At 40.4% G+C, this 16,365-nt stretch overlaps 1 protein-coding gene across 1 annotated transcript in view; it reads left to right on the top strand.

Annotated features, from left to right (window-relative positions):
• Window positions 1-541: 541 nt before the first annotated feature.
• Window positions 542-16,365, top strand: part of LOC308297737 (zeta-sarcoglycan-like) — a gene marked incomplete at its 3' end in the record, with an annotated part of 47,564 nt that continues 31,740 nt past the window's right edge. The window contains exons 1-2 of the mRNA XM_080741293.1: window positions 542-586; window positions 14,505-14,702. Of these exons, the coding sequence (XP_080597419.1) occupies window positions 548-586; window positions 14,505-14,702 (237 nt within the window). The 5' untranslated portion in view covers window positions 542-547. The remainder of the gene's footprint in view (window positions 587-14,504; window positions 14,703-16,365) is intronic.

A 16,365-nucleotide genomic window follows, 5' to 3' on the forward strand; every position in this document is an offset into this window, starting at 1 on the left:
TCCCTGATGTGATGATGAAAAGCAAGGTTTCCGCACCAAATCCTCCTGCCCACAACTCTGAATCATTTTTGGAATGAGGAGCAGACAGGGTAGGCAGTGCATATTCTATGGGCTGTCTGTTCTTACTGCAACTGCATGCCACCGGGCTAATTTTGTTTCCTCAAACGCGTTGCTATTTGTGTGAGTTACTTTTGGAGGTGGGTGCATCATCGTGACTTCGGCGTGTAAACTGGTCCTGAAGCAGGAGTGCGCGCAGGAGGATGGAGATCTGTGCGCGTCAATTCCGATGAACTACTACTAGCCCATATGTCCCGTGGTAACCGGTGGTGACGCGATGTCGCTTCAAATTACACACTCTCTGTTTTACATCGCTATTATTATTCGGCGTAGCCTATAGTTTTGAATGTTGAAACTTGAAAGTAGTATTTATATTGTCTTTCCAAGATGAAAGTGAAGAGGTGCAGCGGCCATCCCACACAGAGGACAGGATTCCACGCGGTCTATTTCTATGAACTTTGTGGAAACACTGCTGAGACTACATTATAATATGGAACCGTCAACCACGCTTGATATCGAGGCCCTGAAGGTAAGATAACTTGGGAAAAACCTTAACAAACAATGAAATGCATTGATTGATTGATTGATTGATTGATTGATTGAAAACTTTGTTTGCATAGGAAAAGGTACAGGACAGTACAGTTCACTGATACAAGGTGAACTAAAAGGATAAAGACTACAAGAAAGCTTTTAGGCTTGTTTAAATTGGGGTCCCCTTTTTCTCAATTCATACAACATTAAATGACAGACAAATAAAACACAGTAGGCTACTATGCAAAAAATATCATTATAAGACAAAATAAGAAATACATGGTATTTACAGTAAATATTCCCCAGTGTGCATGTTTAATACAACTTAATGTCATGTTTTTGGTAGAGGACAACTTGGAGTTTGTTTCATAGTAGGCCTACTGAATCTAAAACTCCTCTATGATAAAGCATATGCAGTAGGCCTATACAATGTGTGATTACTGATTATCATGCAATTTATTAAATGTAATGTTTTGACTAGTCTACTCTACAAGACATTATGGTAGTATAAATTACTGAGATGATTGCAGTTTGATTTAGCATCTACTTTAATTACACATCACTGCAACAGGTGCATCCTTGGAAATGGATTCCCATTAGGCTATAGGCCACAGCTTGCTCATTGTTGAAACTTGCATTTGCTCTGCAGCCCACTTCAGGTTAGCTTATAATCATTCATGATGAGCCCTGCCATTCTCCAAGTGTTTTCCTTAAAGATTCAACACTCAGATGAATACTTAATCTACGAGATGCTTATTTGCAGTCAAGAGGAGAAAGCTGATAACCTCTGGATACAGTAACCCCCAGTTCTCTCCGTACTGCAGTGCAAGTGAGAATCAGTGACATTAGCCCATGCACAAAGCGCCACTATCAACAGATAGGTAGCTACTGTTCATTAGTTCACACACCCTGTGGGTGGTATTGTTCTCCGCTTGGTGTGTACACAAATTAACAAATGCTTCCCTATCATCTCTAGGTTTTAAGTTGAACCATACGCCCACACAGGCACATCCGATTCTTGCTTGTTATTAGCTGTCTTTTATAGCTTATTTGTCCATTATCGTCACATTCCAGGTTCCAGTTACTGGCTACTTGTAAATTATACTAGACTAAAGGTTGTTTTCAATAATCAATATTTGTATTTGTTACATGTCACAGGTATAAATTTCTTTTGGTTCCTTGACATTGTAGACAAAATATCTTCTTCTTCTTTCGTGTATCATTGTCCTTGTGTATTTCGTGTATCATTGATGATTGTTTGGCGACATTCACAATATTTCTTGTTATCAGAAAGTAGCAATAAACTAGTATAAAATAGTATAATAGTAAAAAAAGTTCAGGAATCCCACAACCATTCAAAGTTTAAATGTCCTGTTTGAAATAATGCTTTCATTCCTGCTGATTCTGGTCTGATCATTCTGCCACTTCTATACGGTGTTCATCTGATGAATGCAAATGACAGGGCATGGAGAGCTGTCCAAAATGGCCCTGTTGGCTCTCTAAGGATTTTCTGGGGATTGGCAAGGAAAGCTAGTGTACTGAGGAGGAGAGACTTTCTGTTTACATCAGCAACTCATCATCTTTTCACCATTGCCAATATCATCATCACTAAGAGGAAGGACCCAGCAGAGCTCAAAATGTCTGGGTCGGGCCTACGCAATAGCAAGGCTGGCTGTCTGAGTCTATTGACACATTAATGAGTGTTGCAAAAATCCTCAGTCAGCTCTCATTCAATTTACTGAAACTAGTCCTTACCCGTTCAAAGATATGAGCTCCGAAATGATGTGCAGTGTGTGGGTTATGGGGTGTGCACTGTGCACACAGTATATGAGGGATGGAAAGTAACTTTCTGGTGCTTGCATGATAATATGTAGGAGCATCAATGTAAGAAATACCTGTTTCGTTTAAAGGCTACAGAGATACTGTGTACCGATCTACATGACAACATCTGAAAGAGGGCCAGCCAACACCCCCCAATAGATGAGCCTCAAGCTAGATGCAGAATAGATAGTAGATACACCATAAAAATGCTAATATACAGCATACGATTTGTGAAAGTGACAAAAGGGCTTCACAGTTATGTCAGGTGTGTTCATATGCTAATTGTGATGCGATTTCAGATCAATTGCTCCAGCCACTGAGGAGAAACGCTGTGACAGACAGACAGACATTCGCAAAATTATAGTATAGATGGTTCTCAAAGTGGGGTCCAGGGTCCCTTGAGGGGGTTCCAAATAGACCTTTACGTGTAACTCAGAGAGTGTAGAAATAGACCAGGTTCATTTGGTACAATGTCACCCTCAGAGTTATGGGGGTGAAACAGGGTGCAGGCAAGCTATGCTATTTGGCTGTGGGCCCCCATTTGAAAAGGGTTTGTGCAAGGGACCCTGTAAATCAGAGAAGATTTGTGTTGTTAAATTAAAGATTATTTGAACATTTTCAAAATTAGAGGTTCGGGCCACTACGTAGCCCTCACACCTATGCCCACCGCTGATCCGACTCATATGTCTGAGTTGCAGTGTTGGGGGCTTCGTCAGAGTAGGCCTACCTATTGTACCCTGTCTGTCTGACTTGTCTGCCCATTTATGGAGATCTCTGTATCTGTATGTCTACCTATGTCCCTTTTATGCCCATATATGGAGATCTCTGTATCAGATATATGGCCGTATCCAGTTGGTTTATGGTTATGTCTAGAGTCAGAGTGACATGGCTGATGTAACATGTAGTTGGTGGGTGGACCAGGTCCGCCCACCAACCAGACTATAGTACTTTCTTCCATCTTTCCAGATAAACGTTATTTTGCCACGCTACTCCTCCCACAGTTTTGGCACGCATTTGGTTCATATGTCAAATCGATCGGCTTCATCTGGAAACGTGTGCTTGCATTCTTCTAAGAGATACGTTATATAGTTTAATTTATATTTTATTTGTGAATTAATGTTCTCCATTGACTTGAATTTTATTTAAAACCTTTCCCAAATATGGAGATGACTGACATCATAGATGTCTGACATCATAGACCACATGAGACTGACATGGAAGCCATGCTGATATTAGACATAGCTTCTTTTTTAGGTTGTTTGTATCTTTCTTTATTTATTAGTGTGGTTGCTATAATGCTATAGGCAACACACTATTTGTCCCGAGAATGTTTTCCCAGCAAAGTGAACCTGTGTTTTGTAAACTTTCTGAGTAATGTTATCTGGGTCGGGCAGCTGCACAACAGAAAAGTGATGGTGACGTGGTGCTGGTCTTCTTTGTATAGTTTCTTTGTTCCCAGTGTTCTTCAGAGGACTGCGTTGTGGTCTGATGCAACCTTTCTTTTGTGGTGACCTTATTGGAGATCTTTCATCTCCGCTCGTCCCATACTTACCGGTACATACAAGAGCTGCCGAAAGTGCACGGCCATCCATCGTCAATGTAAAGGGCACACACAACAAAAGTTCAAACCATTGACAGGCACGAGCTGTATTGTGACTCCGTATAGCTGATGCAGCCACTGAGATTGGAGTTCACATTTTAGTCTACCAGGCGTACCAGCTATTATTGACAACAAGATCTTTTATTCACATCCATAATCATCACACCATCTAAAAACATTGAGATTATTATTACATGTTACTCTTCCCCTCAGACTTCTTTGAATGTGTGATTCGGGGCTCTCAGACAGACCAAAGAATAAGAGTCACAATCAAGTGTGAGTAGGTGCTTAAAATGACAGGCTTCTGTCTTGATTGCGCTCATCTACTCAGTTGGAAGGCTGTAACGCTACAGAGGGAAGGCAGGATGGATGAGAACTGAAAGCGTGTAGTCATCATCAGTGGGTCCGATGTGTTTCTCTACCTCCAGCTGAGGATGCAGGCCTCATGGGGACGTCTGTGGCGCCAAGTCGCGCAGAGGAGCGAGCGACGGCCATCAGGCAGCCAGTTCTGCTGATTAACATAATCAGACATTAATAACGTCTCATTTTCTTTCATTACGGGACGTTTCTCAGCGACGTTTTGCTGCCTCTGCAGCATGTCGCTGTTTGATCAAAAACAGCATGTGGACTATAACGACGCTAATTGGCGAAGATGAGGCACGCTGGGGAAGGGACTGCTGCGTAATTGCGTGCTGGCTGGCTCCAGCTATAGTGTATGTTAAAGCAGCCGAGGCACCACCACCCCCACCCTCAAGCAAAACAGATGATGCCCCCTGTGAAAAGGAAAAATATACTTGTTTTCGTTTCAATGAATGTTCTGTCACAGGGCATATCTGTGTGAAAGATCCTCATAAAAGATGGCCTTTTGCTGCTTGAAAAGAAAAGGAAAAAACATGTATTACCGTAGAGGTGTTGGGCTCATAAATATAATTTGCGTGTAATCAGAACTTGGCTGGCAGGAGATAAAACATCCGTAGCTTTGGAGAGAATTTCAAGGCTCTCTACTAGTCCTATTCTGTTGATATTCCTCGTGAATCGATTTGAATATACTTGGAGCATTTCGTTAAAATCAGAGCCTATACTGGCCAAGCATGCCCTTTATGATTTAATTGGCAGGCACAGAATAATTCCTGTATAGCACAGAGACATAATACTTTCACTCGTTTGCATTGGGTTGGAGCCGGGAAAGATGTTAAAAATGTTTGAAAGATTATAATGCGTTTTCACCTGTTGACTTATTGCTTTTTTGCCCTACACAGTATCTGTTTTGTTTAACTACAAAATCTGTTAAAAGTAACTGATTTTCACCTAAAGAATATGGCCCATCACCTCACGTTATTCAGCTGAAAATCTGTTATTTTCATCGAGTGACCTTCGACTATCCCGACTCTTTACTGGTTTCTATGGGGCTCAGCCAGCAGAGTGCAAAACTGTTGCTGACTTATTTAGCTGTCTTGCTCAGTACACAGGGGATGTTTGTGAGAGTCAGCTGTGGCCAGTTTGCCGGAATGACAGCTTGACGAAATACCGCCCTTCCGATACACTCTACTCTTCCTTTTAGTACTGTGTGAATAGCCAAGCATCAGGAGGCGTGACTCAGCCAGAGTAATATTATGCATTAAAACTCTGCAAAGAAATCCTAGGAACCACCAGCGCTGCATGGAACAACTAGGTTGCCATAGAAATTTGAAGTGCTGAAGTTTCCCCTAGCAACAGTGGTTTGAAAATAGACTCGAGTTGTCCTGTTCTGGCACGACTGTAAGCTAAAACTTTTGGTCTCATGCCATTTCTCTTTTTATACACAATTGTGTTTACTCACGAGTGTCTCTCAAATTTCAATTATCTGTTGAAAAGAGGACCCCAAGCAAGGGGTGCTTTCACAGTCAGCAATCAGAGACAGACCCCAATGTGTCATTTTGTGGTAATGTTTATTTCAAGGACCCCTGGAGTTTATCTCTGGGACCCCAATCTACACAGCAGTGTTAATTTGACACTGGGACCTCTTACTCCTCAAGGAACCCTGGGGGTTATGCATTACATGCATATAATTTATATACACTAGACCTTACCCGTTCGAAGATATGTGCTCCAAAATATGTCAAACGCACCCGGTGAAAGTGTGTGAGAGAGAGAGAGAGAGAGAGAGAGAGAGAGAAACATTCCTAACTGTGAGAGAAAGGGGTGTGTGTGTGTGGGGCTACAGATCCCATGGCCTGGAGGAACGGACCGTAACCCTGGCAACAGACAGCAGAGTTCAACAGAAGTGGTTAAGAAAACGCTAATTTAAACTGCTTTAATTTGGGAGAAATGAAATTCGGGCTCCGTCAGTGTTGGTATAATGCTAATGGCCAATACCATGTGAACTTTGGGATCAGTTGCTGAAGCGAGTGAATAGATAAACGTAGATAAGCGTGAGCGTTAGAGCGTTAGAGCGTGAGCGTTAGAGCGTTAGAGTGTGAGTTTGCTCCTTTATTAGTAGGATAATCTATTTTAGCTCTGAAAGTTTTCCAGATGCCACTACACTGTAGCAAACTTTCCAGAGCTAAACTAGAGCATATAATCACATTAACAGACACAGTAGCCTACAATAGATTGTTTTGAAGTGCAAAATGTGTAATGCCAGAGGTTTGTGTTGTGAGTGACTGTGATCACGTCAATTACTCAAGTGATCCGGCACTGGAGTTTATAACTCGCTTACTGGTCCTAAAGCACTCGCACCCACCTCTCATAATAGGTCTTGTCCTCAACTGTATCGGTGGCTTAATTGGAATCAGTGACATTTCTAAGCGCCAGCGATATGGGTCATTTGTATCTGCTGCAAAGTCACAACAGCCATTTGTGAGGCATCTGCCAGCGCTAGCAGACGTGACCCGAACTGTCATTCCAAGGAAACACTCCCTAGAATATATTAAGCTCTGTAGTAGTAAGATAAGTAGGCGTGTGGAAGTCTTAGTTGATTGCATGTGCATGGAGATTAGTACACTATGTGTTGACATTAGCTGGTTGCCCGTTTAGGAATCTAATTGTGGGCTCGCTGAAAGCGAGCAAACATATGTTATCTTCATTATTTATCTATCAGTCAAGTTATCCTCAAAATGACGTAATCTATCAGTCAAGTTCTCCTCAAAATGACGTAATCTATCAGTCAAGTTCTCCTCAAAGTGACGTAATCTATCAGTCAAGTTCTCCTCAAAATGACGTACCGGTAATCTATCAGTCAAGTTCTCCTCAAAGTGACGTAAGACACTGCCTTTGTACCGACAGTACAAAGGCAGCCCCTTAGCCAAAGGGTAGATCTTTGTGCCCATACATGGTGTTACATGCGAGCCCACACTGTTTCGTAGGAACAGTATTTCTATTTAGAAAATATTATTTATTAAATTCAATAAAATGCCTGTCCATAATGCCCTAAAAGTAAAATATCCTTTTTGGTTTGATTTTCTGTTATTTATGCCTCTGCCATAAACAGCCGTAGACAGAGGCATTATGTTTTAAGGTTGATCGTCCGTCCATCCGTACTGCCCTCCATCCGGCCCTCCGTCCGTCTATCTGTCCAACCTTCAATCGTATTCTCGTGCCTGCAATATTTTAAGAACGTCTTCTTGAGGAATTGAATTTGGTATGGCACAAACGTCTACTTGGAAAAAAAGGTCTTCACTAAATATCATACTATATCAGTCTCAGATTTAAACTTCAACTGGTTGGCGTGGGCATATTTCGGTTCCATTTTCTTTTTCCTTTTTTTTAATCATGCTTTTCACTGAGAAGTGGAAGATGTTCTGTACGACTTGTTCTGGCATTAGTTCTTAATGAGCGAATAAGCACTATTAGATTATGTGTAATATGTGTGTTAGTACTTAGTGCTTTTATAATGACTAGTAATCTCTAACTCAACAGCAGTTTCACCACACAGTAGCTACATTAATTGAGATACCTCAAACTGGAGTTAAGTGTGTTAAGGAAGATAATTTGTCACTGCTGGTGTAACCGTGGGCAGAAAAGTCACTGAGCTATGTGAGGGTCCTTGCTCTGCCACTGTTAATGAGGGCCTGTTAGGAAAATACTAGACAAGCTAATAACCTGGCATCGGTGCTCTATGGGCTATGCTATAATGACATGTGGGGTATGGCCTCTGACTTGAGTTAAGGGTATGCATGCATGATTAACCACTTGAAACCCATATACTTAGCTGACCGGAGTTCCTCAGGCCAGGAGTCTATATGCTACTAGGCCCGCCTTTTTTTAAAACTCTACACAAACTATCTTCAACACTTTGCGATGCATTGTAAGCTTGTAGATCCACACATTTTGTTCAAACTTCAACTTCAGCTTAATTGTCACATTCCTAAGACAAAAATTATAGACCACATGCATTTGGGTCCCCATCCAGAATCAATGTATCATCAACATATATTGTGACCGAATTTTTGTCTTAGGAATGCTACAAAAAACAAAAAATATTATTGAACTGAAGTCTCCATGGCGTGAGTAATCAATAGAAAACATGACATTTTGGGGGTGAACTACTCCTTTAAGACATCTTAGAGGTTATTACACAGTATCATTTCATTAAGTGTCCTGCGAAGCTTGGCCAATGTGACCCTGGGCGTACAACAAACTTTGGGCGCTTTGTGCAAAGATGTAGGTCTACATCTGTATCTGTAGGCCAGATGTAGGCCAATGTGACCCTGGGCGCACAACAAACGTTGGACAAAGCCAGATGTAGGAGCGGTTAGCACCACTCTAAAACATTTCGACAGAAACATGAGGCACAGGAGGGATGAGAGATCCCAGGTCAGGCATGATGATATTATAATGAGCATTAGAGAGGACCAATTATATAAAGAAGACCTGAAAATGGGTGATGTCAGAGGGAGCTGGGGCTCCAACCGGGAACCTTCCAATTCTCAAGCAGCCATTGTACTGCCTGAGCCACTGAAAGTGCAGTGCAGAAGGACAGCCTGCCCGGATATAAATTCACCCACAGATTCATAGCCTTGCAGCCTGTGACGCTTAGTTAAACCCTGTCAAACGCTGGTCACGAATGGCTGGAGAACAACACCTGCTGATGCTCGCATGGATGACCACACCTGACAGTCATCAGCCCCTCTGATTTCAGATCAGAGCCTGTGTCTAGTAGGTTCTGAACCCTTTCAAGGACTGGAGAGTAAAGTCGAGCTGACACACTGGCCCGGCCCTGACCTCCTTTTTACTTCAACACTTAGTGGAAGACAGTGACCAGTGGTGGAAAAAGTATGTTTTACTAAAGTAAAAGTATCAATATTGCAAAAATACTCTGTTAGGGCAGTGGTTCTCAACCCTTTCAGGCCGCGACCCCCAAAATAATCATATTTTAACTGGGGACCACCCCACCCTGACGAGCACTAAGAGTTGAGGCATTACATTTAGTATAACACGGTTCTATTGAGAAAATAGCAGATCTAACGCGAGGCGTTGTGAGCATGTAGATCAGCTATTTCCACAACTTCTGTTATGGCACAGTCACACCAAAGTACCTATGAGAGTGGATTCCCCATTCTGCCAATGTATTTCAATGGGAATGCAGCGGTTTCATGCCAGTAGAGGAATTCTGCGTGCCGCGCAGACCTTTGCGTTTATGCTGAAGCAGATACATTCTCCAGTTTTCCCTCTTTGTCCAGTCGAAGGCGAAACGGGAAGGTCCTGGAACTGACAGGTGCATTATTGCAGGCTTTGGGACAGAATGCGCTACTCTAATAATAATCAAATCTTCAAAGTAATTAGTATCTAAAGTTTTCAAATAAATGTTGTGGAGTAAAAGTACAATATTTGGATACATATTGTGTTGGAGTAGAAGTAAAAGTATTGAAAATTGGACTACTCAAGTAAAGTACAAATACTTAAAAATGTTACTTTAAGTACAGTACTTGAGTAAATGTACACTACTTAGCCTGTGTTTAGGAGGTTCTGAACCTTTTCAAGGACTTGAGAGTAAAGTCGACCTGTCCCAGCCTTGACCTCCTTTTTCCATCAACACTCAGTGGAAGACAGTGACACAGTGCATTAATTTGTTTAGGACCTGAAATTTGATATGGGAAAAGAACGTACTTGAAAGATGACCTTCTATGAAGGTTAGAATAAATAACACTGTGCACTGACATGAGTTCAGATCTGATTTACTGTAAGCTGGGAAGAGGATCTGAGGACGCATGCAGCGCTCACTTTCTCAGTCACTGATTATTACTGATTAGACTTTCTTTGGGTCGTTTTTTGCATCTCGATACAATAGATAAATGTCGGTCATTGTGTTTTTTGTGCTCACAATTCAGAATTTACTGTAGCTCAGTTTAGTATTGTATGTGGAGACATAATTTACAATTTATAATTTAGGCATTTAGCAGATGCTCTTAATCCAGAGAGATTTACAGCAGCAAGGTAAGACATACATCAATACATCAATATCGAAATGTGACATTCAGAAATGTCAAGGCATGTGCTTTCTTGTACTGTAAAAACTGCATTGTTTAAAGCAGTGGTTCCCAAACCTTTATTTATTTATTTCTTTCTTTTTTTAATTCATGAAAATGGGAATGTTTTTTGAAAATGTTTTGAAATTATAATGATTAAAAACTAAATGTAGGAAACAAATGAAATATGCCCATAAAAATGTGTCTGCGACCCACAAATGGGTCCCGACCCAGTGCTTGGGAACTAGTGGTTTAAAAGCAATTGCCCATTTAGTGAATCTTGTAACTTCGCCTAGAGATGTCTGATATAACAAGGAAGAGCAAATACCTTCAACCTTTAACTAGAGTACTAGACCTTTGGCACATTGGTTCATAGTGGTGGTACTTTTGTTTCTGGTTTCCTTGTGCAATTAGTTGCGACCAATCACTCCCATGCAGTGGTGGGAAAAGTGCTCCAATGTTGTACTTAAGTAAAAGTATCAATACTGCAATTTAGAAGTACTCCGTAAGTAAAAGTCCGGAATTCAAAATGCCCTTGAGTAAAAGTGCAAAAGTATTGGCATCAAAATGTACTTAAAGTACCAAAAGTAAAAGTGCTCAATATGTAGAATGTCCCATTTCCAAGTACAAATACTGTAACTCAACATTGTACTTAAAGGAGCTATAGTCAACTTTTTCATTGTAGGGCCGACACTGTTTACATCCTAGTCTGTCTGACAATGGCCAAAATGATTATTTTATCATTATTTTACGCTTTTTGTGGTCATTTTTGAATAGAAACACATATTATGAAGCTTATTTTTTTATAAAATATTTTCGAAACATTATTTTTATTTTAGCATCCGTTTTTCAAGAAAAAGTTGACTATAGCTCCTTTAAGTACAGTACTGAAGTAAATGTACTTATTTACTTTACACCACTGGTGGTGCTTTTGTTTCTGGTTTCCTATAGTGCAGCTTGTTGCGATCAATCACTCCCATGATTGATCACTAACATGTCGTCAGTGAATCATGACTGATGATTCTTATTTTCTGCGTCGCCATGGAAAGACACCTTTTGTTGAGATGGGAACTCTGATGTGGTGACTGTGTTAATAAAATCAAGTCACCCAGATAACCTTGTCTGTTGGGTGCAGAGCTTGATGGATTACTCTGCTATCACTTCAATTTGAAGAGTGCGTATAGTGCCAGTGTACATGTATTCCACCAGGAAGAAATAAATGAGGTAAATATCAATCTTGCATTAGAAGTAAATGTAATGTAAGTCAAAAAATAATAATGATCAAAATATTGTAACGATAGTGAGGATGACTATGTGCTTTCAAAACATTTATGATAATTAATAAAAAAAGAATAACCATGAAGGCAAATAATAGAACAACTAGAACATCCAGTCTTTACACTTTTAACCACATGAACCCTAGCATCCTTATTATGGGCATGCCATAGTACACACTTATGCCCTATAACAATACGATGATATCCAAAATCCCAGGTGATACCTAGTCTCATATCAACAAAACCATATATTGCCAAGCCCACAAGAAGCCCCCGCCCCCATTCAGCAACTTTCAATGGCATGATGTCACCTTCTCCTCTGTATATTAGGACATTAGTTCCAGATCCAGACAGAAAAATCATACAAACCTGTCATGCGTCATGAGTCATGACACACAACAGTTTAGTTGGACACGAGCTTGCAATCAGAATATCAAAGCCAGGCATACATCCATTTCTCTAGATAGATTATTACACATACATTACTGTCAGGTTGTGTTTGACTCTTCGCCAGACATCATTAAACCATTTCTTACACTGAGCAATGCTTCTCATATAGGACTAGTGCCATGCAGACATATTGATTTTAACTGCATTTTGCTGGTCTGTTTGAGGTGCTGTAGATCTGTTGTTGACGTCTCTGCTCCTCCCACAGAACATCGATGTGGGTGAAATTAGATTTCTGAGCTTTTCTTACTGTTGAATTTACCGCTATGTTGTTGCACTCACAGACAGTGCACTGCTCCAGCAACTTGACCCTTTGGTTATGACTGAATCCACTTGCAACACAGCCACTGATAATATATTCAGCCTAATCCAACATACCTTCCCACCTCACTGCTGGTACTCACCAATCCAGAAAATAGAGTCCATCGGCATGGCCCACCCACCATGCTGTTGACTGCGCTTCACGTCGGTTCACCTGTTTCCGCAAAAGTGGGTTCCTAAAGGAGTAGTTCACCCCCAAAATGACTTTCTTTCTATCGATTACTCATGCCATGGAGTTAAATAATATTTTTTTGTATTTGTCGCATTCCTAAGACAAAAATGTGATTATAGTGAATTTACCCCCATTGATTCCGGATGCCGAGACAAATACATTTGGTTCCCCATCCGGAATCAATGGGTGTATTTTTCTTTTATTTTTAAAAGATTTATATTTATAAAGTAGTGCTTGGTGTAAACGGCCCTTAAGAATGTAGAATGGATGGATTTGGATAGATGCATTTAGTTGAATTAACAATCAAGATTTCACTTTGTAACTTCTTTCATTTGCCATGCATGCATGAATTTGTTTAACAGCAGCAAAATGATGAAATATAATTTTGTGAACTGCTCTATCCATCATGTGTTTGATGATACAGTAATCACTGCAGCTTGTGACAACCTTTGTCATGCTGAGAATGAGTTATGAAGCCTGCATAATGACTCTCTGCATGTCTTATACCCAAGTATAAAATTATACTTTTTGACCTGTATTCCTGCAAATAGACTTCTATCCATTTGCACCTGGACTCTTTTTTACTTTTAATTTATTTGATTCTTCTTCTATTCCTGTCCTTAATTATGCACCTCATAATTCCTTTATTTTCTTGTATTGTTGTATTAACTAATGAGCAGTGGTGTACACAGTACCGTAGTACTTCAGGCAAAGTATTCAGTATTACTACAAGTGAAGTTTGCACACTCAAGTTTGTACTTGGATTAAAGTACTGGAGCACTTGCTTTTAGAAATATATAAATAATAATGAAAATAGCACATCTACAAGCTAATCACATCGCATTATCGCATACATAATATGCTTAACTAAAGTACAGATATACTCAAAACAAATGTGTTACTGTCCACTAATGAGCAACTACCAAGTTTAACCACTTAAACCCCATATACTTTGTTGACTGTAGTCCTCCAGAGGTCTATAATATGCCCCTTCTTTTCCACTCTACACCAAATCTCTACACAGAAAACTGCATTTAGCTTCTTTTACGCGTGAGTAGTGACAAATAAAACCTTCTTGATTCTTGATTCTAGAAAATAGCCAATCTTCTATGCTACTGTCGTAGTTCATGTGGTTAATTCCTTGATGGGATGGGAAGATAATCGCTATTATCGTTTATCGTGATAAAAAAAACTCACGATAATCGTATTGTGGAGATTTAATTTATCGTGAAATCGTCCTCCGTCATGCACTGGGATCAATTCACCTTTTATTTGCAGAGCTGCATATCCGGTATCACTTAAACCCTCTTTTTCTCACTCTCTACCAAATCTCTTTGCCAAAAGCGATTTGGTAGTATGCAGCTGCCATACCCTGGGTCCAGAGGGGAAAATAAAAGTTACTTTTAAATATAAATCCGTGAATATCTCTTTGTCTATCTGTGCTGGTTATTATGTTGTTAAATTACAGTAAAATAACTACAAATGCTAAATTTAACAGGGTTAGGGTATTAATTCTATTCTCCCCATCTTGACAAAATGGTATATTCCCAGGTTCTGCACTGCACATGTGCAATGCATTATTGTTAATTGTGGCACATTTACTAACATGCCAAGTTTAGCTGCACTTGAACAACCTGCCATATCCAGCCCAAGAAACCGTAGAAACGGGGGGGGGGGGGGGGGGGAAATAGAATGTACTTCTTAAAATAAATGTATCATGCCTGTTGCTATGCTAAGGTATGGCAACATGACAGACACCAGTCATGTTGCCATACCTTAGCTTTTTCTGAACTGACGCCACCGCCTATCCGTGTCCTCTGGTTGTGTTCCAGATGACCCAGGAGCAGTACCTGCTGGCATCCCAGTCCCTCCACCTCCAGCGGCCGGGCTGTGAAGCCGGGGTCTACCCGGTGGGTCTGTACGGCTGGAGGAAGAGATGCTTCTACTTCTTCTTGCTCCTGCTGCTGGTCATCATGATCGTCAACCTGGCCCTCACCGTCTGGATCATAAAGGTCATGAACTTCACAGTGGTGAGTATACAGACCAGGATCGGAACGTTTTTTTTTTTTTGCGCTGCGATGCATTTTGAGCTTGTAGATCGGCTATTTTTGCTTCTTTTGAATTGGAATCCTGAATTATTTTTTGTAATGTAACATTTTGATTAAATTCAAAGTAATCGCATTTAGTTATATACTCATGTTAACTTCACGAACCTAAATACAAATACATTGGACGTAAAAAGATACATTTTAACTTTAATACATCAAACTGTAGATATTTAGAGCAAAAGAATATTTTTCTAATAGTCAATAACTATATCATAAGTGTCCTGTTTTTCCAGAAGTGAGGTTAATGAATAACACTGCTCCAATAACGTTTTGGTTGTGGTGATGTCATTATGATTTGGTCTATAGGGGGGCATGTTGTGTTTCTGGAATGCATTTCACTGTGGACATTTCTTAGGAGACAGTTGGTTACGGTTAGTGGACTATACTGGCGCCAATACACATCATTATCTATTTACAGCGTTGGCCATATATTGTGCATAATACACAACTTAAACCCTATATAATTTGTTGACCAGAGGCACCCAGGATTCTATAAGGTTTGCTCATTTTCCCTTCAACAATCTCTTAGGTTGTTTTTAAAGCACCGACAGTGTTGTACAAAAGTGTGGGTGGTCTTCTGCAGTTATGCGGTGGCGATACTTAACTCATTCAGAGCCCCAGACATTAACGGATTATAATGTCCAAAGTGCCTCCTTCAGGTCCCATTCACTTGCGTTGTCTTATTTTGAAGGCCAGAAGTCCACCGCGCAGTCACTTCCGGTCTGACGTCATCGGATCGTGCGCCGGAACCGATCCGTGTCCACGTGGAGTTGTGTAATGGCCGACCGGAGCTTTTATCATTGTGTAACATAAGCGAGCATCTGCCTCCATCCTAGCTTCTAAAGTGTAGTTTTGAGATAATGGACATTAAAGATGAGATCCCCCGTCCACCTCAATGTTATGGATGGGACTATTTTGTGCTCGTGGAGCCGTGATGATGCAAAATCAGCGACGGATTTCGTCTCCGGACCGCCGGCGATTCTTCTCGGTAATGTACTCGCCGTTACAGTAATCTATTACTTTTCCCGAGATATCCCGTGAATGGCACTACATATACTCGAGTACATTTCGCGAGACATCTCGCGAATGGCACTAGATGAGTTAATAGGCATTGTTGGCTGAAATTAAATCAAACTCTAAGAAGGATTCTTGAATTGTCCATGGGCATGTAAATCCCTCTTATGAGATTACCATGTAAAAAAAAGGCAATAATAAACTCCCTGCCACCAAATTTTTTTATAAAGTAAAACGATTCAGTTGAAAAACGATTCAGTTGAAAAAACATGAACCATGTAAATTTGCCTTTTAAAATTGATCTTTAATTCATTCTCAAAATATTATAGGCTATTTGAATTCCCAAGTGTGGATTTCATAAATATATCTCATTAAAAGAGCAAAATGGATTACACATCAAAAGAGAAGAAATCAAATTGAGCCAAGCCAAGCTCTTATTTATTTATTTTCTCCCAATTTGTGTTATTCCTCTCCCTCTAAAAAGTCTCTATATAAAACAACAGCTTCAACACATCAAAGGAAATGCAGAATATACAGTGCATGGGTTTCTTTCACAAGGTTGAGCAACAGT

Source organism: Nannobrachium achirus, assembly GCF_963921795.1.
Source record: "Nannobrachium achirus genome assembly, chromosome: 14".
Lineage (NCBI taxonomy): Eukaryota > Metazoa > Chordata > Actinopteri > Myctophiformes > Myctophidae > Nannobrachium > Nannobrachium achirus.